General features: G+C 47.4%; 1 protein-coding gene across 2 annotated transcripts in view; it reads right to left on the bottom strand.

The window, feature by feature from the left end:
- Positions 1 to 6587, bottom strand: part of LSS (lanosterol synthase) — a 315876-nt gene extending 309289 nt beyond the window's left edge. Inside the window, exon 1 of one of the 2 annotated variants that reach the window (XM_069616042.1) lies at positions 6437 to 6587. In XM_069616042.1, coding sequence (XP_069472143.1) covers positions 6437 to 6450 — 14 coding nt within the window. In that variant the 5' untranslated portion in view covers positions 6451 to 6587. The remainder of the gene's footprint in view (positions 1 to 6436) is intronic. The other variant, XM_069616043.1, reaches the window with a different exon arrangement.
- Between the last annotated feature and the right edge of the window lie 16497 nt (positions 6588 to 23084).

Genomic DNA, 23084 nt, shown 5'->3' with positions numbered 1-23084 from the left:
GAATTATCCATTGTTTTTGAACACCAATATAGGTGAAAAGCAGGGATGTCACTTGGTCCCAATATATTCCTTTCAGACTTTGACTCTAGTACTTTTCTTACTAAATCTAACCAACCCTCTCTGAAGGATACATTGCATAGCATGCTTCTTTATGCCGAAGACACGTCAATATTTGAATTTATACCGGCAGGTCTCCAACAGGCCCTGCTATACACAAATAGTTTGAAATTAAATATGATAAAAAAAACAAAATTATGTTATTCGGGAAAAGGGTGAAATCTTGTAGCTGGTTTTTAAATGAATGTATCACGAGTTAGTCTCACATTCAATTGAGCCTACTCTTCTCAAAGAGTGGTGCTTGGGTCAATCATTTTAAGAATACAGTTGAATGGGCATCATTAGGTTTAAAAAGAAATTTAAATGTCAGATTGAACATATAAGGCAAAGGTATGTTCCATTATGTTCAATGGCAGTGACATCTGTTGAGGTTTGAGCTGTCATGTCCTGCGGAGGTTGCAAAATAAATTCCTGTGCCAAATAGCAGGTCTCCCTCCAGGTACACCTGGTAGCACCTGATGAGCTAAATTGGAGGTGTTTAGTTTGAAGGTGTGAAACCAGTTAAAATTTTTAACTTATTTTTTAAAAGCATATCTGCGATTTTCTGCAAATCATAAAGTTAATTTCAGTGTAAGTGTGATTGCAGCCTCCCCTGGTAAAGAAAATACTTGTGGTTATAAGGCACTGCTGTCAATTTGGATAGGGGTTTGGATAGAACTAAATTTGCCACATTCATTCAATGAAAAATAGCTCTTAAAGCAAGAGCTTGTCTGATGGGGAGAGAGGTAGATGTCCAAACTATACATAAACTGCCTCTTTAGCTTTATGAAATATTTGAAATAAGATCCCCAGAATGCAGGAGGCTGATGATAATGATATGTTTGTTTCAATTTACCCAACCCTCAATAAATGAAGAAGGTGTGCAAGAGGAAGCAAAAAGTGTGCCTGCAAAATGGGAGTCGATGAAGATTTGAGTCATTGTCTGCTAATTTGTTGTTGTTTCAGTGTTTGGCGTTTGGACATGCATGGAAGCTATGTTTTTGATATAAATGTAATCATCAGGTTTTTATGCACAGCTTGTTTGAATATGTTAAAGCTGCTTTTTAATTTTAAGCTTGTTCTATGTGAATTTTATAAAATATGATACGTTTTTAAATGTTGCTAACTTAATGGAGAAAAAATATTAAATAAATATTGATTGAGTAATAAGTATGTTGGCATTTAATGGCAAATAGTGCATTTTAAAGCACCTGAAGCCTGTTACATTGGTGAAAAAGTGGTTAGAAATAACTATTATTTTCAAGGATTTGGAGCCTCTTTTCTCTGCCCAAAATGGATTTTAGGTTTGGACTTGGGGTTGGTCACCCTGAGTTACCTGGGGGCAACCAGACGTGGACTCCCTGCTCACTGTGCTCAGAGAGACAAAGCTTCACCTCACTGATGAGGCCCAACAAGGCTGAAACACGTTTATGGGGTTGCTTTTGGTACTCTTGTTCCGAGAGGAATTGCCATAGCATTTCGGTGCTGGACTGCCCATGTGGGCGGGACAAAGACTGATATGCAAATGGATATTTCCCATCTGTGAAAAGTACAGTGAGCAAAAAGTGTGTGCTGCAAACTCTCATCTCAGAACAGGTTATCATGTCATGTTCTTTCTGGAGAGGAGTGCCTGCTACCTTTTTTGATACAAAATGGATTTTACACAAAACTTGATGGAAACCATTGGTCAAAACCTTGAGCATTTGACAACTACTTCAAAGAGGGGTGTGGTGATGTTAGGTATTTGGATTAAGTAGCTTGTTAATTTGAATGTATTAACAGTAACTTAATTGGATTTGCATATAGGGCAAATTAATTTTGAAAAATGTGGCATGCATTTGCCTCATCTGCCCATTACCAACGTGCCAGATGGGCAGAGTATCAAACGATAAACATGTTTCCACTATGAGACTATGCAATAATAAATATAGGTGACACTAAAAGTAATGTTCAGATAAATATAATGCATTGTGGCATCAAACACAAACAAAAAGCAGTGCATGCAAATTATTTAATAAAGGAAGGTTGGGTATGCATGCCACTTATTTGTCAATTATCCTCCTACTAGCTGTGCAAAGGAACAGACTATGGCCATTTTCTCCAGGACATAAACATGGGAACATGGTTCAATTATTTTGCTCATTAATACATGTGTCAGCTGGGCAATTTAGCTGAAGATGACATAGTTTTAACAATGACACAGCTATAATACGCAAGGACAATTACTGAAAAATAATTTGCATGGTGGCAACAAACTCAAATCTTGCATCTACAGAAATAAGCAAACTGGAACCACAGAAGACTCCTTTGCCAACATTCTCAAACAGTTCTGGACTCTGTCCTGTCTATACTGTTACTGGGGTCACATCCCTTCACCACCTCCTTCTAGGCCTCCACATCATGGCCCAGAGCAAAGGGCGAGCAACAATTTACAATGCTGAGAGCAACAAGTTGCTCCCGAGCTACACGTTGAGGATCACTGGTCTATCTCAACAGAGAAGTCTGACTGCAGATTGTTGGAGAACGCACAAAAAACCAGAAAGAAGACCAAACAGGGAAGCAGGGCCCATGCTGCGGAAAAGCCGACTGCCAGACCTTCTTAAAAGTAATGCAGTTGGGTAGTAGAGAGACATAACCGACTGGGGCGAGGACGAAGAATACTTTTCTCCCATCATCAGTGGTGGGAAAACCAGCCCCAATAGCTTCGGAGCAAACTAAAATGGAAGACCTATTACGGGCCATAGTCAAGTCATCAGTGTCAAGAGGCAATGGCCGCTTTACAGAGTATGATGGGAAAAAGATGAGAACAAGCAGCAGTTCCCCTGGGTATCTTACAGATCCTTGGTGATGGTGAGGATTCAGCCACTTCGTTTGTGAACTTTGAGAGGGTGGTCCAAACGGCAGGCTGGCACCAAGACTGCCAGACTCGATACAACGCCGCACAATTGACAGGGCAAGCCCAATAGGCCTTTAACCCAGATGGGAGAACCCCCTATAAAGACGTGAAGGTGGATATTCTTGAGTGACCAGGGCAAAACCGAAAGCACTTTCAGTTCTGCTTTCGGCATCTGTGTCTGCATCAAGGATAGACTCGGCAACAGCTCCCTTACCGAGTCAGAGACCTACTTAATAAATGGCTAAACGACAAAAGCTATGAAGAAGTAAAAGTGATGCTGGTATTGGAACAGTTTGCTGATTCTCCTCCTCCCTGTTTACAGAAAGTTGTGTGGCAGTTGCAACAGCCCACTCTGGAGGTGGCCATCCAAACCGCTAATACCTATCGGGGACCTACGTATGGCAGAGAATCAGGGGCAGCACCAAAAATGAAAATAAAGTGTTGGGGCAAGAAAAGGACAGGAATTCTGCGCTTAGAACGCCAGGTGCTACCATCCCAAAACAGATGGAATAGAGACCCCGACCAACAACCCCTGTGGGCTCACGGAGTGTGGGACCTCTCCGTGTACAGAACCCATTAGCTGTTATGCCTACGGGAAACCCGGGCACTTGGCTCGATTTCGTCCTAGAAGCATAAAGAAGAACCAACATAAATTTGACTTCTCAATATGGACCTGGCATGGGCAAGAGACAGAGCCTGAATTCCTAGCACCCCTGTTCCAAGAAGAGGGGGGTCCAGATACACAGGCCTGCGCAGTATACACCACAAGAGAAACTGAGAGCCAATTCCACCGCCCTGTGAGGGTTCAAGGCCTCCGTACAACAGGCCTCCTAGACTCAGTGAGTAAGAGAACAGAGATCTGAGCCAACCTCAGGCACAGAGGAGCTCTACCCTAACTGCCTGATACAGATAATCTGTGTTCATGGGGACACCAACCTCTACCCTCAAAGGACTGTCAACCTCAGCATTCTGGGATAACAGATAAGGACTGATTTTCCCTACTTTGGCCAAAGTCTCAAGGAAGGGGTAATAAAAAATCTTCTCGGGTGGGGGGATAAGTCAGTTAGCCGACAGGGAAAGTGGACAAAAAAGGAGGACTTAAGAGAAAGGGTGGAGATATGTGACAAGGCTGGTCCAATGGCCTTGTCAAAAGGGGGAGGCGGAGGTCTGTCGCAAGACAATACAGAGCCAGTCCTGGCATTGAGGGGTAAAGCAACTGGGGGTGGAGAGGGGCAATCCTTGTGCCTTCCCTTTGTACCAGTATATATGTTGTCAGTAACCTTTTTTCTCACACAATGCTTCAAACATCAAATGCTCACTAGTCTATCTTAATTTTAGACTTACCAGACCCGAATGCAGTCCATAGAGGCAGCAAACACAGAAGAGCAATATTCCAGCGCCCCATGTCGCCAGTTGGCAGAGTCTTGTCAATAGGAGCAACCATTGCGGAACCCGCAACAATGCTGACAGCACACCCAGTGGAGAAAAAGAAGGGACTTGCTCTCCCAGCACCCAACCGTCTGTGAGAGAGACCACGCAGGCATCTCTGGTACCAGAGGCACAGACCCGCCACTAGCAACATAATCCCTAGACGACCAAGGACTAGTTGGGGGCTCAGATCCATGTTGGGACAATAGACTTACCTTGGGGGTACCGGGACCAGGGACCCCAGAATTGGACATGGATAATCCCCTTTCTGGGTCACCCTGATGGCTCTGTACTGACCTCGCGTGAAGAAGTAGGCGTGATTTAGCCCATTTCAAAGACTTCCTCTTGCACATACACCTCCCAGGAGGGTACGATAGGAAAGGATTGTCCAGGGAAAGCTGGCCAATCAGTACATAGGGAGGGAAACTTCAGCAGCAGAAAACAGGAAGTGTGGCTTGCCTGGGTAAGGAGAAGGAGGCAGGCCAAGAGACAAGCTGGAGGAAGCAGCAGAGTGTGGAGACTATTCATTCAGGTAATGGTTTAGTGAGTGCAAGGGTACTGCGGCTTTAGTGCGTGTGTTTGTGTGGCGATTGAGTAGACTAAGTTAGTGTAAGGAGTGAATGTGAAGTGTGTGGTACAGAGTGGAAGGAGGGTTTTGAGCAGTGGTGGGAGGAGAGTAGTAGTGGTAGGAGAGGAGTGGTAAGGGAAGTAGTGAGTGGGAGGAGTAGTGAGATCAAAGTGTGGAGGGAAAAACAAAGAGGAGTCAACAGGAATCCAACGAGTGAATTGAAGTGATGGAGGATTGGCATTGGATTGAATCCGAGGAGTGAGGGTAAAGAGGGAGAAGTGTGGGTTAGTGAATTTGCTTGAAGTCTACTGAGTAAGCGCAAGGTACTTCCCAACTCCTTTAGAACACTAACAACTGGACAGAGTTGAGAGAGCTATTAAGTACCTGGTGGAGTTGAGCAAGCCAGTGAATTAGGGAGCCATCTCTAGCATAGGACCATCTCATAGATGGTAAGGGTTACTGTTTAGTAGAACTAAGCTTGCGGTTACGGACGCCTAGGTTGGAAAGGGCTCCCAAAGGAAATGAAAGAGAGAAAGAAATGGCAGAAGTACCCACCAGGTCTGGCTGAAGATGTGCCGAGGCTCATTTCAACATGAAGGTTGGGGCCCCCTTGCTTGGAGCGATAACAGTTTGAGGCACCCCTGAGGAGCATACATTACAATGGCAACAAAGATAAGGTTAATAGCCGCCGATTATCACAAGACGGCCAGCCAACCAGCAGGGATCTTAAACACTAAATGCCCACTGAAGAGCTAAGCCCTTCTTTGTCAGCAAGTGCCTGATGTGGAGAAACCAGTGTTAGAAGGCAATGAGGTGATAACACTTCTGTATATCCCATAGGAAGAGAAAACGCAGCTTGTAATGCGAGCGCTGCAAAGCGCACATTTTAAGTCCAAGGTCGAAAATAAAGAAATGAATATATTGTCGTGTTACAACACTGCTGACAGGCAATCTGGGGGCAGTTGATGGGGCTGAGGTTCAAGGCCCCTTTCATTTGAAGATTGAAAGGCCCTAACGCCGTCCCTGGTACCCACAGACTACTGATAAATACCTTGAACCGAGACTCAAAGAGTGTTTTGTGCCATCTAAGACATGTAGAAGTTGAAATGTATTGGTAGGCTCTTTAGGGCATGGCCACTTTGTTCAGCATAGTACAGTCGAAAACGAAATTGTGGGTGTTCGTCGCTCCCAAAGATGTTTTGGGGAGCTCGTGAGTCGGTGTGTACAGCAACCTCGTCTGGGTCGGACTGAAAGCGATGATAGGCACCAGGAATCCCATTTATAGAGACAAAATAAGGGGCATCGTTTGTGAGGGCATCACGTCCAGGACAGGTGAAGAACCCGTAGAGTCAGAGTACATGATTCACGTGTTAAGACTGTACACAAGAGGCAAGAACTCGCCGTGTATAGAAGAACCCTATGAGGAAACCTCTTTGCCCAATACTTACGTCCCCTCCGTCATGCTGCTACCGCTTCTGCTCTGCCTCTATCTGCCTCTGTATCTCAAAATGCCAAGGCTGTATCTCTGTACGGACACGGTACATGCCAGTCGTGCCCCGTTCTGTGAAATGTAGTCCAAGCAAACCTGCCTCCTCTGTTTCTTTTCATCCGTACCAAGGGCATAAAACTTCATCTCCCATCATGCCCGTGCCCGTCCGATCTCGCCACTGTGGACAGACATGAGTCGAGAGACTGGCTAGCCAATCAGGGCGGGTGTAGGCGGGGCCTGCTACCTCGATTCTTGTATGGTTAAGGGTCATCATTATTGCTTTTCTGAGAGGGGTGAGTGTAACGAGTACCTCCGCGATGCCTGGAATATGATATACACGAGCTGCTGCGCATGCCGAAATTACTTTTCCAAAGCGATTATTATTTATTTACATGACATTTATTGATAGAGGATTGTGAGAAATAGGTGCTGTACATAGAATGTGGTGCGAAGCGTCCATTTGAGTGCACATCACAGAAATCACAACATTCGGTATGTGAGCACCTTACCGCCAAAAAATTGCAAAAATCGGTGGAATTACAGCCTGTGGTAATTAGGTCGAAATCCGCATGGTAGTCCTATGGCCTCCATAAAATCGGTCTATACACCGCCTACCACCACTTGTAATCAATTCAGCAGTAAATCCGAGGCAACAAGTGGCGATAATGGTTATACCGTTTGGCAGTATTACGGCTGTTTTTATCAACGAAATACTGCCAAACTTGTAATGAATCCCATAGAATGTTAACAGTCTAGATACAGGTGCTACCTCGGTCTACTGACTTTTCTTAGAAGGTCGTCAGCATTTAGGTTCTCGTTTAGAATTTGTCGGTTGGGTAAAAAGAGTTTAAAAATGGAATCCCTCTAAAAACCACCTAGTTATGTGTGGAAGAAAATTGCATGCAGTTTGCAGTTATATGGTCCAGAGGCGTAGCCAAGGTGGTCCAACAAGTGGGGTCTGATGCTAATGGACCTCAAGGCACAGATCGACGCACTGAGAGATGATGGTAAGGCAGCACTACTGCTACTACTAGATCTCTCAGCAGCGTTCGACCTAGTAGACCACAAGATCCTGTGCAACCACTTGGATTCTGCCGCCCATTTCTCACAAGAAGTGATAGGATGGATCCAATCCTTCCAGGACAATAGAACAATGTGCGTCTTCTCACGCATAGCAGCTGCAGACCACACACCAATCACTTGTGGTGTGCCTCAACGATCCTGCGTGTCCCCCACGCTGTACAACATTTTCACAAAGCCCCTTTTTGATGATCTAGACGGCCTGGGTATCACCTACACAAACTATGCCGATGATACCCAGATCCTTATTCTGTTGACGGGTGACTACAATAAGGATTTGGCCTTTGTGAATAGAGTGTACCTCATCATCCAGGCATGGATGGCCTCTCACGGTCTATGCCTGAATGATGACAAGACGGAAGTCCTCATCCTAGGCACCCCTGCAAATCTTAACAAATTAGGCCATAATTACTCCAACTTCATAATAGATGATAATAACATCACAGTAGCCAAGGAAGTCGAAACCAGTGGCTTCTACTTAGACTCTACGCTAAGTTTTAAAAAGCAAATCAATTCCATGGCCTCATCGACAGCTTACACATGCAAGCTAATTAGAGCAGCCAAGCCCTTCCTTTCCCCTAACGACTTCATCACCTTCGCAAGAGCCCTTGTTTTGTCCAAACTGGATTACTGTAATGCCTTATATTTAGGGAGTAATAAATACATTACCAATAAGATCCAGATTTTGCAAAACAACGCCTTAGGAGCAGCCCTATGTATTCCCAAGAAAGCCCATATTTCTGACCACAGAAGATCTAATAATTGGCTGTCCATGAATGATAAAATCTTACTCAAAACTGTCCCTCACACACAAATGCCTTCACCAAGCTGCCCCAAAATATCTCACAGACAGATTTACGAGACAACTCTCCAACCAACCCACAAGAACTACTAACAGCAATCTTCTAATAGTGCCCAGGTTTAAACGCACACAGACTGGTGGAGTAGCTTCCCGGTTAAAGCTGCCCAATAATGGAACTCCCTCCCCCCACCCCTGAGGGCTGACTTACCTTACCCTTGCTTCAGATCTAATGCCATCCGCTGGATCAAGGAAAATTGCATCTAACTTCCCAATATATATACACTGGAACTCTCATTCCTCTTGCACATACTGTATATACTGCCCTCCGTATTTGTTACTGTGTAACTGGCTCTGGCTGTGTCTTTTAATGTGTAACTGGCCAGTCTCATGCCCATCCTGTACAAACTGCACTATCACTACTGTCTGTATATAATGTATGATACTGTACAGCAATGTAACCCAAGCTGAACAACCCCCTTGATGCCTATTGCGCCCTGATACCCCTGGGTCTGGCGCGCATTACAAATATTTAAACATAAACAATGTAGTTGGGACCACTGCAGTGACATTAGCATCTGTAAACGCTCACACAGGCTGCTGAGTGGGCATTTACAGATTTTGGGTGGGCCTTGCCCACTCAGGCCCTACCCTGTCTACGCCTCTTATATGCTCTCTTAAATAGAATCAATAGGACTCAGAAATTGGGAATAACTGAAGGGTGTGCATGACTCAATCATGTGAATCTTTACAGTTATGCATGCAGTGGCAGTGTTTCAGTTTGAAAAGTCAAACTAAAAATAATGCCCAAATGGTCTTTTGTCGGCTTGGCCGGTTGTATTTACCACTATTGCTAGGTTTTGTTCGTTTGTTTGTTTGTTTTAATCACTTGTAATGAGCACCATACCCGGAGGTTACCTTGCGCAGCAGTACAGAAAATGCGAAACTTAAGTTACAAGTTACAGATAATGTACAGTGATGTGCATAAATATACAGTTATATACAAGTTACAGATAGTGTACAGTGATGTGCATACATATACAGGTTACATGTTGACTAAATATAGAGTTAAGGCTACTGTACAATGGAGTGCAGACTATAGGGTTATATGCAGGCAAGCTGCAGCCAGGCTCAATATGCACAGACCATAGAGGTGAACTGGAGGCTAGATGAAACTGGCATAAATGCGGGTACTGACAGGCTATCATGCACTAAGCAGGGGGGTGCGTGTGGTAAGGGTGGTATCTGGGTAGTGTCTAACATGTCTACTCGTAGTGTGTAACATATCTGGTCTAGGAGGTTTCGAAACTGAGTAGGTGCTGATCAGCTAGATGTCAGAGGCTTTCAGGAGATTGATATACGTAGATCTGAATTTCACAAAGGGCTGGTCTTCACGTAGGAGATGTGGCAGTGAGTTCCAGAGTTGGGCTGCTCGGACCTGGAAGCTGCTTCTCCCAGCCTTGGACAATTTGAATCTCGGTATGGTGAGGCTATTGGCATTGGAGGTTCTTTCTGGTCTGGTAGAACACCTTCTAAAGAATTTATCTGTAAGATAGCTAGGTGCGGCATTGTTCGGGGCTTTGTGAACAAGAGATGCCGATTTTAGGTGGATTGTGTTTAGGGCGGAAAGCCAGTTATTTTGGCGCCTAATATGCGATGTGTGTGATCTTTTGGGCACGCAAAGAGCAGCTCGGAGGGCGTTATTGTGAAGGGTTTGTACTCTATGGATGATAGATTTATTGGCACCAATTTAAAGGGCATTGCAATAATCAAGCTGAGATAAGATTAGTGCTCTGGCTAAGATAATGCAGTTGTTGTTAGATAGGAAGTGTTTGCCAGCTCTAATGAGTTTACAGGTGTAAGCAGTGGCCTAAACCAGGGACTTCACCAGTTTGTCAAATGAGAGGGTGGAGTCCAGGTAGAAGCCAAGTGTCTTCACTTCCTTGGACACCTTGATGGTGTTTCCATCGATCAGGAATGAGGCATAGTCAGGCCTAATTTCTTTAGGTTGGAGTGGGTCCCCAGGATGATAAGTTGTTTTATCATCATTCAGGCATAGTCCGTGGGTTGCCATCCATGCCTGGATGATGATATACATCCTATTCACCAAGGCCAAATCCTTGTTGTAATCCCCAGAAAGAGGGAGGAGAATCTGGGTATCGTCTGCATAGTTTGTGTAGGTGATACTAAGAGGGTCCAGATCATCAAAAAGGGGCTTAGTAAATATATTGTATAGGGTAGGGGAGACACAAGAACCCTGCGGGACTCCACATAATATGGGGATCGGATCGCCTGCTGCCGAGGGAGAGAACACTCTCATCGTACTGTCACTGAGGAAGGACCCAATCCAAGTTATGGCCTCTTTAGAGAAGTGTGCAGCCGAATCTAGGTGGCTGCCAAGGACCCCGTGGTCCATGAGGTCGAATGCAGCCGAGAGGTCGAGCAACAGCAGGAGAGCCATTTTGCCTTTATCTCGCAAGACATCAATCTGTGCCTTTAAGTCAATAAGGGCAGTCTCTGTACCATGTTGTAGCCGGAATCCTGATTGGCGTACTCCTAGGAGCTTATGTTGTTCCAAGAATTTTTGAATCTGGTTATAAGCAATCTTGTCCAGGATTTTGAGCAAGAACGGAACGGTCGTGATGGGACGATAGTTCGTAGGAATAAGTGGGTCTAAGGTTTGCTTCTTGAGCAACGGGAGTACCCAGGATTGTTTTAGGTTGGTCGGTACAATACCTGACGCAAAAGAGGAGTTGACGAGTTTCGAGATTAAAGGGGAAAGGTCTCTGGCGGCGTCTTTTATAAGCTGGGCTGGGCAAGGGTCGCCCTGGCAATTAGATGGCTTAAGGGAGAGGGTGACTTTCTCAACCTCGAGGGTAGTGGTTTTTAAGAACATGAAGCGTGCAATGGGATCCTGTAGGAGGTAGGACTGTGTGGATGTTGATGGACTGGGATGGTTGGCTAAGGGTGGCTTTTTTCTTGGATATTTTGTTTTGGAGCATCGTTATTTTGTTAGAGAGTGCTTGTTGGATATTAGAACACCAGGCTTTGTCTTTAGAGCATATGTCTGGGATGGAGATACGGGACTCTAATTCCTTGAGGATAGTGAACAGTTCTTTCATATTTGATTTGGCATTCGCTATGCGCGTATATAAGAGTTTCATTTAGCCAGGTACATTAATTTGTTGTACCGGGAGGAGATATCCATGAGTTTGTTTTTTTGGTCTTTAGAAGGGGATAGCCTCCATGCTGTTTCACAGCTCCTTTTGAGGAGTCGTAGATCTTTTAATTCTGGGGTAAACCATTTATTTAGATGGGCTTTGGGTTTACTTGGTCTAAGTTTTAAAGGGGCGACGTTGTCGAGGGTGGTTAACATAATTTTATTGTATTCATCGACCAACGTTTCTGGGTCTAATTGATCCGCTAGTTGGTTGAGAGTGGGTAAGATCGCAGGAATCACTTCCTCCTTCGTGATACTCTTTTTGTTTCTTGTAGGACAGGGCAGTGCCATGATGGGAGCTGGCAGGACTGGTCTGGAGGTGGATAGTTCGAAGGACACCAGAAAGTGGTCTGTCCAAGGTTGTTGGAGGATGGATTTAATTTTAGTGGTGCAGTTGTAATCTGCTAACCAGTCAAGGGTTCTACCTTTGATATGGATGGGTCCGAACGTTCTTTGAGTTAGACCCAGGTCTGATAGAGAATTAGCAATGATAATTGCATTTTTATCTAGGGGGTCATTGTAGCCCAGGTTAAAATCGCCCAGGACAAGCAGTTCTGATGTTGTTTTCAGGTTGTTGGCGAGTAGATTATGGAAATCCTCCTCAAATGTCCCTATGGGTCCTGGAGGTCTATAGATAAGGTGGATGGACAGTGTCTGAGAGTTCACTAGAGGAAGTTTGATGGAAAGCGCTTCACAGGAGTCAGATCCTATGGTAGGGGTAGTTCTCATATCTAGGCTAGTCTTAGCAATGATAGCATTGCCGCCGCCACGCATGTTGGTTCTGTCCTGTCTCAATATGGTATAACCAACTGGGATTGCTAGGGATAGTAGGGGTCCTGCAGCGTCATGCAACCAGGACTCTGATGGCGAGGAAGTCCAGGTTCTCGGCTAAGATCAATTCATGAATATCTGTGGCATGTGCGGTTATAGATTTAGCATTGATTAGTCCGTCTGTAATGCGGGAGGCGTAGTCGTAGGGGGGGTGGGTGTTAATGTGGTAGGTCTAGTTGTAGATTGTGTCTTCTGGTTTTTGGTGGTGGGGATATAAGCCTTCTGGGTAGAGGACCTTGTGTTGGCAGGGTGCATGATTCTAGTCAATGGCTCATGCAGTCTCGACTATCTTGCTCTCAGTCTGGTATTTCTGCAGGGTAAACTGAAAGGGATGCTTTGAACCCGCTTGATGGGCTCGTAAGTATGCTTTCCATAATGGAGGAAATGATAGGAGCTACATAGCTAGAATTAAATGAAGGGATGGGTTAATCCCAAGACTCTGTGAGGGACCCGCGTTATTGCAAATGGCCATCAGCGGGGGCTGCCCTTAGCGGGGATGCCCACTTGGCCCAGCTCATGCTAAAAAGGAGGAGGGGGGCTCTGCATTCACCGCCCACGGTATGGTTGGAGAGTAGACGCATCATCAGGGGGTGACGCTGGGGGAGCCATGTCAATGAGCCCCTCTATAAGGCGGCCAGTGCTGTGGGGCACCCTCTTTGGTCCTGCTTCCTGGTCAAAACGTATCCTGCAGTCAGCTTGGTAGAGACACAAGGCAATCGGGCATGCATGTTGGGTTGCAGGATTTCAAGATTATACATTGCACAGGGACAAGAGCTCAAAGTATATTTCACCAAATGGTTTGGTGCTCTCTCAGCATGTTTGAGCCAGGAAGCCCAGGCCTCGAGATAGTGGAAGATACACAGATAGAAGAAGGGCAGATAGAGATGGAGATCGGGGATCACCACTGTCACAACGGTCGATGGACGCTGAGGCGTGGACCAAATTTGCATCTCTAGCTCGGAGTATAGGATGGGAAGCAGCAATGGCCAAAATGGGGCACCCCCAGGTAGAGGGGGAGACGAACAGCACAAAAGCAATGATCTCCCCTTCCCCAAACACCAGCTCTGACTCACAGTCTTCATCAGGGGTGGGAGAATAAATCAGCTCCCGCAAAAGGCAAACGAAAATGAGCATCGGCCCTTGGGGAAGGACGACAAAGAAGGAGTTGGAGGAAGAATTGGCCGCCGTGACCGCTCTTGTTGGCGGGGGTAAGGACGGAGGGCCGTCACCATCACCCACAGGGGCCCAGACAACCAGAGCTGTGTACTCGTCCATGAACTGCGCAATTTCGGACGACGAAGTCTTGAGTGGGGGGGATATCCATGGAAAAGGGCCGTGGCTTGGATGGTGAGCTGGTCTTGAGTAAAAAAGTGGACATTATCATGCACTTATTGCGGGGTGGTGAGGCACTGCCGCAGGCATTGCTGCAGGCGAAGTGCGCTCCAGCTGATCATGCGGTGGCCGGCCCCATAAGGGTGTGTTCAGGAGTTGTCAGGGTCCCATTCAAGAGCACGAGTGCTGGGACAGCTAAGGGGGACTCTGAGGGGTCCTGGTGGCCTGCAAAAGGCGAGCAACGGGGAGGACAAACAACCTGGCAGGCAGAGTAGAGGACAGATTCCCAACCATCACTAAGAGCAATTACCTAAGCTGGCATATACCGAAGGGGTAAAGGTCAATGAATGGAATAGGAGGTTTATCCAAATGTTTCGCTCCTCGAGCAAGGGGCATGACACATTGCAAAGAAACGGGGGAAGGGAAACAGTAAATGCCAGAGGAACACCTGCAGAACTGGTTAGAAAGGTTTCAAAATCATGGTACAGATAATAGTTCAGAGTGAGCCAGACCAGGGGCCCACCCTCTACAAATACAGTAAGTGTGTAATAGGGGAAGCAGTGGAGGCCCGGGGGCTTAGTGTAGCTCCTGAGATAGCAAAGGTTCAGGAAGAGGTTAGAAAATGACCCTCTCATGAAGTGGGACCATAAGCAGGTCGAAGAGTGGTTGGACCCCAGGATGGGGGCATCAGAAAAACACTTCACCAAAGGGGTAATTAGCTTGGGCTATTTACCAGCGGACACTCAACCTGGGGCAGCAGCACCCCCACCAGCGACAAAGCAGGAGCAGAGGGAGGTGTTTGCGACAGAGGTTAATTCAGCAGCAAGTGGGGGAAAAGCGGCCCAGGCCGGACCACCAGGCGGTTACAGGGGCAGGGGAGGAGCCGGCAGTCAGGTCTCAGAGCGTCCAACTTTCCCAAGTAGACATTTCAATGAGGGGGACTGCCACTGGTGGCCCAACTGCCGCCATCGGCATGCATGTTCACTCGGTGGTAACTCTGGGCACCTAACAAAGCTTTGCAGTGGTGGGGTACAGGAGGCAACCCATGGCCAGTGAGGCAGGGGGAAAGACTGAACATTTGAAAGACTGGAGATGGGGAAGAAATATGATGTTATATCAGTTTGCAACTGCTTGACATGTTTGTACTAATAAAGTTTTGTCTTTCTTTAAGGTGGCAAAGTTCGTAGGGTGGCTAATGCGAGGTTGCACAAGGCTTACCTAGCCTCCAAGCCAAATGTTGCCCAGCAAAATGGTAATGAACGTTTAATGGGACTGGCAGGTGGGCCGAGAGGGGGGGAGGTTGGGCCCATGGGGGGCAGTGGAAAGCCAACTGGAATGGGGTAGTTCCGAGAGAAGGGAACAGGGTTGCGGGGGGAGGGGAATCAACTACAAAGGCCCCCCTCCCCAGAAAGATTCAGAAGTTACTGCCATGGTTGGCTCGGTAACCCCTTACACACGAGAGGAAGGTGTTATTAGAGGGCTTCACCATGGGTTTTGTAATACCTTACAACGGACCCCTCGCGCTGCAAACCTCAGAGAACCTGAAATCGTCCAGGGCCTTTCTGGAAGTGGTAAGGGAGACGATCAATAAAGAGAGGGCACTGGGCCGGGTGGCGGGTCATTACCCGGCCTCGTCTTTGGCCAACCTCATAGTTTCCCCCTGGGTGTTGTGCCAAAGAAGGAGAAGGGTAAATACTGCTTAATACGCAATCTGTCACACCCAAAAGGGGATTCTGTCAACGACTGGTTGGAGGAGGGGGTATGCTCTGTGTCTTATGCATCCTTTGACCAGGCCGTCAGCTGGGCAAAGAAGGCGGGCAAAGGGACTTTGTAGGCAAAGGTCAACATTGAGGCGGTCTTTAGATTTCTCCCAGTGCATCCAGAAAGCTTCCACCTATTGGGGTTCTAGTTCATGGGGGGGATCTATGTTGATAAATGCATGCCGATGGGTTGCAGCACATCTTTTGCCTATTTCAAAGCCTTCAGCTCCTTCCTGGAGTGGGCCTTAAACGAACTGGAGAGCAGGGGGGGGGACGCATTACCTGGACGACTTCTTGTTTATCAGAGAAAGGGGTTCCGAAGTCTGTAGTTCACTCCTGAACAAGTTCCTCAACCTGGTGAGTGAGTTGGGTGTACCTCTGGCAGCGGAAAAGACTCAGGGCCCCGCACTCAGTTGACTAAATTTCGGCATTGAGTACGACACCATAGAAGTGTTATGCCGCTTGCCACAGGAAAAGATATCAGAATGCATATCCGACATAAACTCAGTCCGAGGGCACAGAAGGGCATCTTTGAAGACGATCCAGTCTTTAATAGGAAAGTTGAATTTTGCAGGGAGGGTTATCCCGGTGGGGCGGATATTTGCGAGGCGGCTCGCATTTGCATCGGGGAGGGGTTCAAAAAGATGGCATTTGGTATGCTTGAGCGCAGGGGTAAAAGAAGATCTCTGAAAGTGGGTGGATTTCTTGAGAGAGTTCAATAGGGTACGCTTATGGGAGGCCCCTTGGGTACCTTGCGCCCAGGTTCAGCTCTTCACGGACGAATTTGGTAGACATAGCTTTGGGGTCATCTTGGGGAAGGAATGGTGCAGGGGTGATTGGACTAATGCTTGGAATAGGAAGGGCTGGAGCAAGAATACCAACGTGCTGGAGCTGTTCCCAATATTGGTGGCCCTACATCTGTGGGCCAAGGAATTGTCCAACAAACGCTTGACAGTGTGGTCTGACCACTTGGCGGTAGTACAAGGAAACAACAATCATTCGGCCTGTTGCCCAGCAACCCTGAGCTTGCTGCGGCATCTAGTTAAAATAGGGTTGAAGATAAATACTGAAGTGAGGGCTCTGCACATTCCCTGGGTTCTTAACCTTGCAGTGGATGTGCTTTCTCGCTCATAGATGGGGCGGTTCCAGAAGGATCACTCAGGGGCGCAGGTTATGACTCCATTCAACAGCGATCTGTGGAACCTATTTTTATTTTTATTTTATTTTTTAGCATTTGTAGAGCGCACTACAGCCCACAGGCATCGAGGCGCTATAGGAGATCTTTAAGAAGGCTTGCTTGAGGGTTACAGTAAGCGGCCCCAAAGGTCATTTTAAATATATTCGCTTATGCATATTTGCATGGTTACATTTTATACAGATTGATTGTTACAGTTGGTTACTAATCTTGTCTAGGTATATCGTCTCCTATACATGGTGAATACAGTAATAATGAAGACCTAGAGTGGCAGGCTCTTTAGATGAAGAGCTTGGTTTTTAAGGCCTTGCGGAATGCCGTGTGCGAGTCGATTGATCTCATCTGAGCTGGGAGGTTGTTTCATAGGGTAGCCGCCATAGTGGGGAAGCTGGTGCCTCCTGCACGCACTCTCCGTGTGTGTGCAACAGTGATGCAGTTGGCATAGGCTGCCCTTGAAGGTCTGGGATAGTTTGTCTAGTTATCCTCTGTGTCAGATAGGGAGGTGCTTGATCGTGAAGGCACTTGTGTGTAAGGGCCAGAGTTTTGAAAATGACCCTTTCCTTAATGGGGAGCCAGTGTACTTCCCTCCTGATCCCCGAAACGTGTTCCTTGCGCGAGGTGCCTGTGGCAGGCCTTAAGGCATTATTTTGGGCAATCTGGAGTTTGGCAAGGTTTTTTTGGGAGGTTCCAATGAACAGGGCATTGCAGTAGTCGAGTCTGGAGCCGATGATGGCTCTGGCTATTGAGATGCAGTTTTACCGTGACAAGAAGGGCCTGATGGCATTAAATGAGTTTGGAGTGATATGCTGCGGATGAGGCGATGACATTTACCTGTTTGTCCATGGTGAGGCTGGGCTCGAGGTACACCCCCAGTGTTTTGATTGTTTGAGAGACTCTGATGGGGATATTGTCCACTGTGAAAGATTGGTATTTGGTATCAAGTTTGCCCAAAGTGGATGGGGAGTCGACAAGCAGGAGCCCAGTCTTATCGCTGTTTAAACAGAGCCAGTTCTCAGCCATCCATGATTGAATGGTGGCGTAGATGCTGTTGAGTGTGTCCAGGTCCTTGGTGTAGTCACCTGACAGGGGGATGAGAACCTGTGTGTCATCTCCATAGTTTGTATATGAGATGCCCAGGGAGTCAAGTATCCTGAAGAGAGGTCTTGTGAAGAGGTTGTAGAGGGTGGGGGCTATGCAGGAGTCCTGCGGGAGTCCGCATTTGATGGGGCTTGGTGTTGCGTTGGCGGAGTCTGAGAAGACCTTCATTACCCTCTATTGAAGGAATGAGGAGATCCATTCACACGCTTTGGTTGAGAATTGTGCTGAGGTTGTGAGATGATGGCATAGTGTTTTATGCTCGACCAGATCGAAGGCCGCCGAGAGTTCTAAGAGCAGGAGGAGAGCTGGTTTGCCCGCGTCTCTCAGGTCACCTATTTGATTTTTTAGGTCAAGTATTGCCGTCTCGGTGCCGTGTTGAGGGCGGAAGCCAGACTGGCGAAGCCCAAGGAGGTGGTTGTCTTCAATACATTTTTGAACCTGTAGGTAGGCTGCTTTGTCCAGAATCTTTAACAGAAAAGGGACGGTTGTAATGGGGCGGTAGTTCCCTGGGATAGATGGGTCGAGAGAGGGCTTTTTTAGGAGAGGTTTAACCCAGGCTTCTTTTAGGAATGTTGGTACATGAGACTTTTTAAATGATGCGTTGATGAAGGCTGTAATAATGGGAGCCAAGGCAGGCGCACAGTCTCTGATAATGTGGGAGGGGCAGGTATCTCCCTTGCAGTTGGATGGCTTAAAGGATTTTATGAGATCAATGACCTCAGATTCAGTCATGTTAGAGAATGCGAATTTCAGAATATGACTGGGATCGTTTGGCAGGAGGAGCCGATGTGCTCTCAAGAAGAGCGGATGTTGCTTTTTGGTGGGCTAGAATTTTAGAATGTAGGGTATCTAGTTTATGCAGCATGGCCGCTTGAATTTGGTTGCACCAGGTCTCATCCTTGGTGATGGTGGAAGGTGGAATGGACGGTGATTCAAGTTCCCTGAATATGGTGAAGATTTCCTTAGACTCAGAGTTGGCGTTGCTGATCCTAGTGTTGTAAGAGTTTGTCTTAGCCTGTGTGATGGCTATTTTGTAGTCTTTGGATAGCAATTTGAAGGCAGTTTTGTTAGACTCGGAAGGGTCCTTTTTCCAGGTGGCCAGTGACACTCTTTTCTTAGTGCAGAGATCAGCAAGTTCTTGTGAAAACCAGGCATTGGAATGCTTAGTTTTTTTTGTTTTTTTTGCGGTGAGGGGTGCGATGGCATCTACCGCTGTGGATATCACTTGGCTGAATGTGTTGGCTAGGACAGTGGGATCATTAGAGAATGGGGGTTGCAATGCCGGGATGACCAAGTGCGGGAGGAGAGAGTCCTTTGTTAGTTTTTTGGAGCTCCTTGAGAGCCCTGCAGGAAGAAGGATGGAGGGTCTTGCGGGTCCTAGTGAAGTGTCGATGTGAAAGTTGATGCAGAAATGGTCAGACCAGGGGATGGGAGATATTTGTTTTATTTTTTTATTTTGCGTTTGGTTTACAAAATATAAACCTTTACAAAAGAAGACACAAAATACTTTTTTATACAAAAGAAAGGAGTTTTCACGCTCCATTACAAAAAAGGATGAGATAAACAAAACCGTTAAAACCCTATTTTACATACAATATATACAACATGAGATCAGATATTAAACCATCAGTCCCATTAACAGCAGTTTTAAGTTATTAAACAGGTTGCTTTCCTAACAGGAACATACATACATTTACAACGATGTATAACAGTTGTCACTTCTAACGAAATGTACCTTTTTACATTATTCAGTTGGTAAAGTTAGTGGCTGCTAATGGATGGGAGATATGGCGTGGAGGAGAATGGGGCAGTTATGTTGTGTCACCCAGTCTAGGGTACGTCCTTTGATGTGTGTAGGTTTGGTGATAGCTTGGTCAAAGCCTAGGTTAGCTTTTTGTAGGGTTTGGGCGCTGGGGTCCTTGGTGTCGTTGAGCCCCATGTTCATGTCACCAAGCAGTATTACCTTAGAGGTTTTTTTCAGGTTGTCTGAGATTGAGTGGATGAGGGCATCTTGGAAGTCATTAGAGGGACCTGGGGGGCGATACACTAGATGGAATGCAATGGTAGAATTGTGGGAGATTTTGAGTTTGATAGCTAGGTAGTCTGAGTTGAGGCCTATTTCTGCCGGAGTTCTTCTAATGTCAAGAGAGTCTTTGGCTATGATGGCAACGCTTCCGCCCCTCTGTCCTGTCCTATCCTGTCTGTGCACCTAGTGTGCTGGAAAAGGGTATGAGGGGTCTAGCATCACAGGCGCTATCGAGGGGCACGAGGGCACGAGGGAAAGATACAGCAGGAACATCAAGATCTTCTAAGAAGCCACAGGGGCATGGATAATGACAATTGGGGGGATAAAGTTCAGCGTTTCATGTTATGGGCTTGAGACACCCACAAGAGCAAGTCCTGGCTAGCATGCCACCTTAGCGCTATCGCCTTCCACAGCCAGCTGGCGGGACGTGATGATCCAGCCAAGAGCTTCCTTGTATGTGTGGCCCTGAGGGGTTGGGACAGAAAGAGACCGGAAAATAAAGACGACAGGCGTCCCATACAGTTCGACCTGCTAAAAAAGATGCTTCCTGGGATAGAGACTGTATGTTATTCACCTTATGAATGCGCCCTCCTCAAAGCTTGTTTCACGCTGGCCTTTTTTGGGGCCCTGCACACCAGCGATTTTATTCCATGATCCAGGCTCGACAGGGAGTATAGGGCGTTGTTGAGAGACTATGTGACCATCTCAGGGAGCACACTGCAAGTGAGGATAAGGAGGGCCAAGACCGACCAAGGTGGTAAGGGGAGGTCATTGACGCTGGGAAGCCTGGGGGAAGACGAGTTCTGCCCGGTAGTAGCCATGGGTGCCTTCCTCAGGGCAAGGATGGGTCAAAGTACCTCTTCACACACGCTGACAGCTCCCCCCTCATGCAATTCCAGTTCAGGAAGGTAATGGCGGCAACTTTAGCCGGAAATGGGTGCGTCTCCAGTCATTACACGACCCACTCATTCCGCATAGGGGCGGCCACAACAGCGCATCAAGAATGCCTGGGTGAAGATGTCATAAAAAGAATAGGAAGGTGGGAGTCAGACAGATTCAAACTGTACGGAAGGGCGGCAGCGGGGGCCTTGCTAAGGGAAGGGTTCTGCTCATGGGAAGGTAAGCGCAGGGTCTAAATGGTGTTGGGGGAGGATGGAATTTATACTGTCGATTGGTCAGCAGCCTATACCCAGGTTAACATACGCTCATCTTTTCACAGATTACACATCAGAATGGGTCATTGGCCACTCATTTGTGGCAAGAGCAGCTGAGGGAGCATGGAAGAAGTGTCAGGACGGCCATATGTGTTTCTCGCGAACACACATTTTGTGGTTTGCAAAAGGACAACTGTTATGGGAAGGATTGAACAAATGCATGCAGCCAGACCTCCTAGTCATTCATTGGGGGGGGGTGACTTGGTGTCATCTGGGAGAAGGGAGCTGCTGGGCAGAATGCAGTGGTACTCTGACTTCGGTGGGAAATTGCTTTAGGGGTGCTGATCTGTTTTGGTAGGAAATAATACCCAGGCAGTCATGGCAGGGGGCACACTCTCAGAATGGGATTGAGGGGTCCAGGAGGAAATTGAACACCAAAATGGGAAAATGTTTAGGAAGTTTTGGCATGGGCTGGATAAAACATTTGCCGATTACATTGAAAATGCCTGGTTGCTTTGGGGAAGATAGAGTGAACTTGTCGGATGTGGGGGTGGTGATCATGATATCAGAAATAAAAGACGCTTTGGAAGGGGTGGGTTGCAAGTGAGCAGGGCTCAAGGTCGGTGGCGGGATGGTGCAACAAGGGGCTAAAGCAGGAGGGTTGTCACCCACTTCACGTTCGCCACGCCACCGCCAACACGCGGAGGGCCCTCCTGGCAGGGAGCGAAATAGTCTTTAGGCCAGGTAACGTCTTCACAAAACAGTGAGGGCCAGGGGGCAGCCCCTCTCCGCGGCCCCTTTCAGCATCTTCATCACAGCTCCTACAGGGGGATCCCTCCAAAGAGGAGCCCAACGGTCAGGGTCTGACCTCAGTCTTTTATGGCACTGTTTGCCGACCGGGGGCAATCCTTGTAGGGAGCCAACTTGTTCGCGCGGCAATTTCGGAGGCGCCTTCACGCATGGGTGAGGGTCGGGGACTGGGGTCCCCACCACAGTTCATCATGCTGCCGGTCATAGTCCGGAGGGCCTTTTCATTGAAGCAGTGTGGGAGTGGATGTGGCGCGGGTGTTGGTTGAAAGGGCCTATTAGGGCAACTAGATCCAGGGGGTGCGGCGACTAGGTGCCTGGGGGGAACTCACTGCCGCTGGTAACCAGTAGAGAGTCATGGCGGGGTCACAGGTTGATCCCTACAGAAGCACTGGCAGATACCACAAGGGGACTGCACAGCCATCATCTTAGAAAGAACGGCACCCTAGAGTATTAGACTAGGGGAGATCCCATGTAAAGGGGAGGTTAAGGGGGCTTGAAAGACCTTCTAACCCCAACAACGAGGGTGGGGGGTTTGGGAGTTTGTGAAAATGGGAATGAGAAATAGGGATTGTGAAACAAGGGGGAGATTAACTAATGGGGATAGGGGAAACGGGACTCTGGGAGGTAGTGGGGAATCTAAGATTGGGGGTAGGGATGGAATGGGGAATGGAGCTTGGGAAAAGAGGGATGGAAAGCATCGGGGATAAAATGGAGTTGGGAAATGGAAAGGATCAGCGTAGGGAAAGAATTGGGAACAGAAAGGATGGGGGAATGGAATGCAATGGGAATTGGGCCAAACGGAGCATGGATTGGGAATAATTGGGGAGGACCAGTAGGAACTGGGATGGGGATGAAGATTGGGATAGGTGCTGGGTAACGGAGCCTGCGTGATGGTAGCAAACGTGGGTTGGATCTAGTAGGGGAAAGAATTGGGGTAAATGATGGAGCTGGGCAATGCAAAGGTTGGGGAGGAAGAACCAGAGTCAAAGGCATGTGGGGTTGGAGAGAAGGGGGGGGAGGATGGACCTGGTTAGGGGATAGTAGTTAGTGGCCTCACACAAGCAGGGCTGGTAGGAAGGAGTAGGGGAAGAGACAGGATGGGGAAAGGGACAGAATTGATTGGGGAAAGCAGACGGTTGATGATGGTTAAACGTGGGGAAATGGGCAGCACTGCAGCAATTTCAACTTCCACTCAGCCAACTGGTCCTGCCTCTTTATTCAGTGGAACGGTGTAGCTGTATGATAAAGGAAGGGCGCGATAAGGGAGCGTGGTCGAGATGGCATGGATGACTGTTGGAGTAT

Source organism: Ambystoma mexicanum, chromosome 9, assembly GCF_040938575.1.
Source record: "Ambystoma mexicanum isolate Mex_15411 chromosome 9, UKY_AmexF1_1, whole genome shotgun sequence".
Lineage (NCBI taxonomy): Eukaryota > Metazoa > Chordata > Amphibia > Caudata > Ambystomatidae > Ambystoma > Ambystoma mexicanum.
Note: the sequence above shows the minus strand (reverse complement) of the source record. Positions and strands in the feature narration are given on the sequence as shown.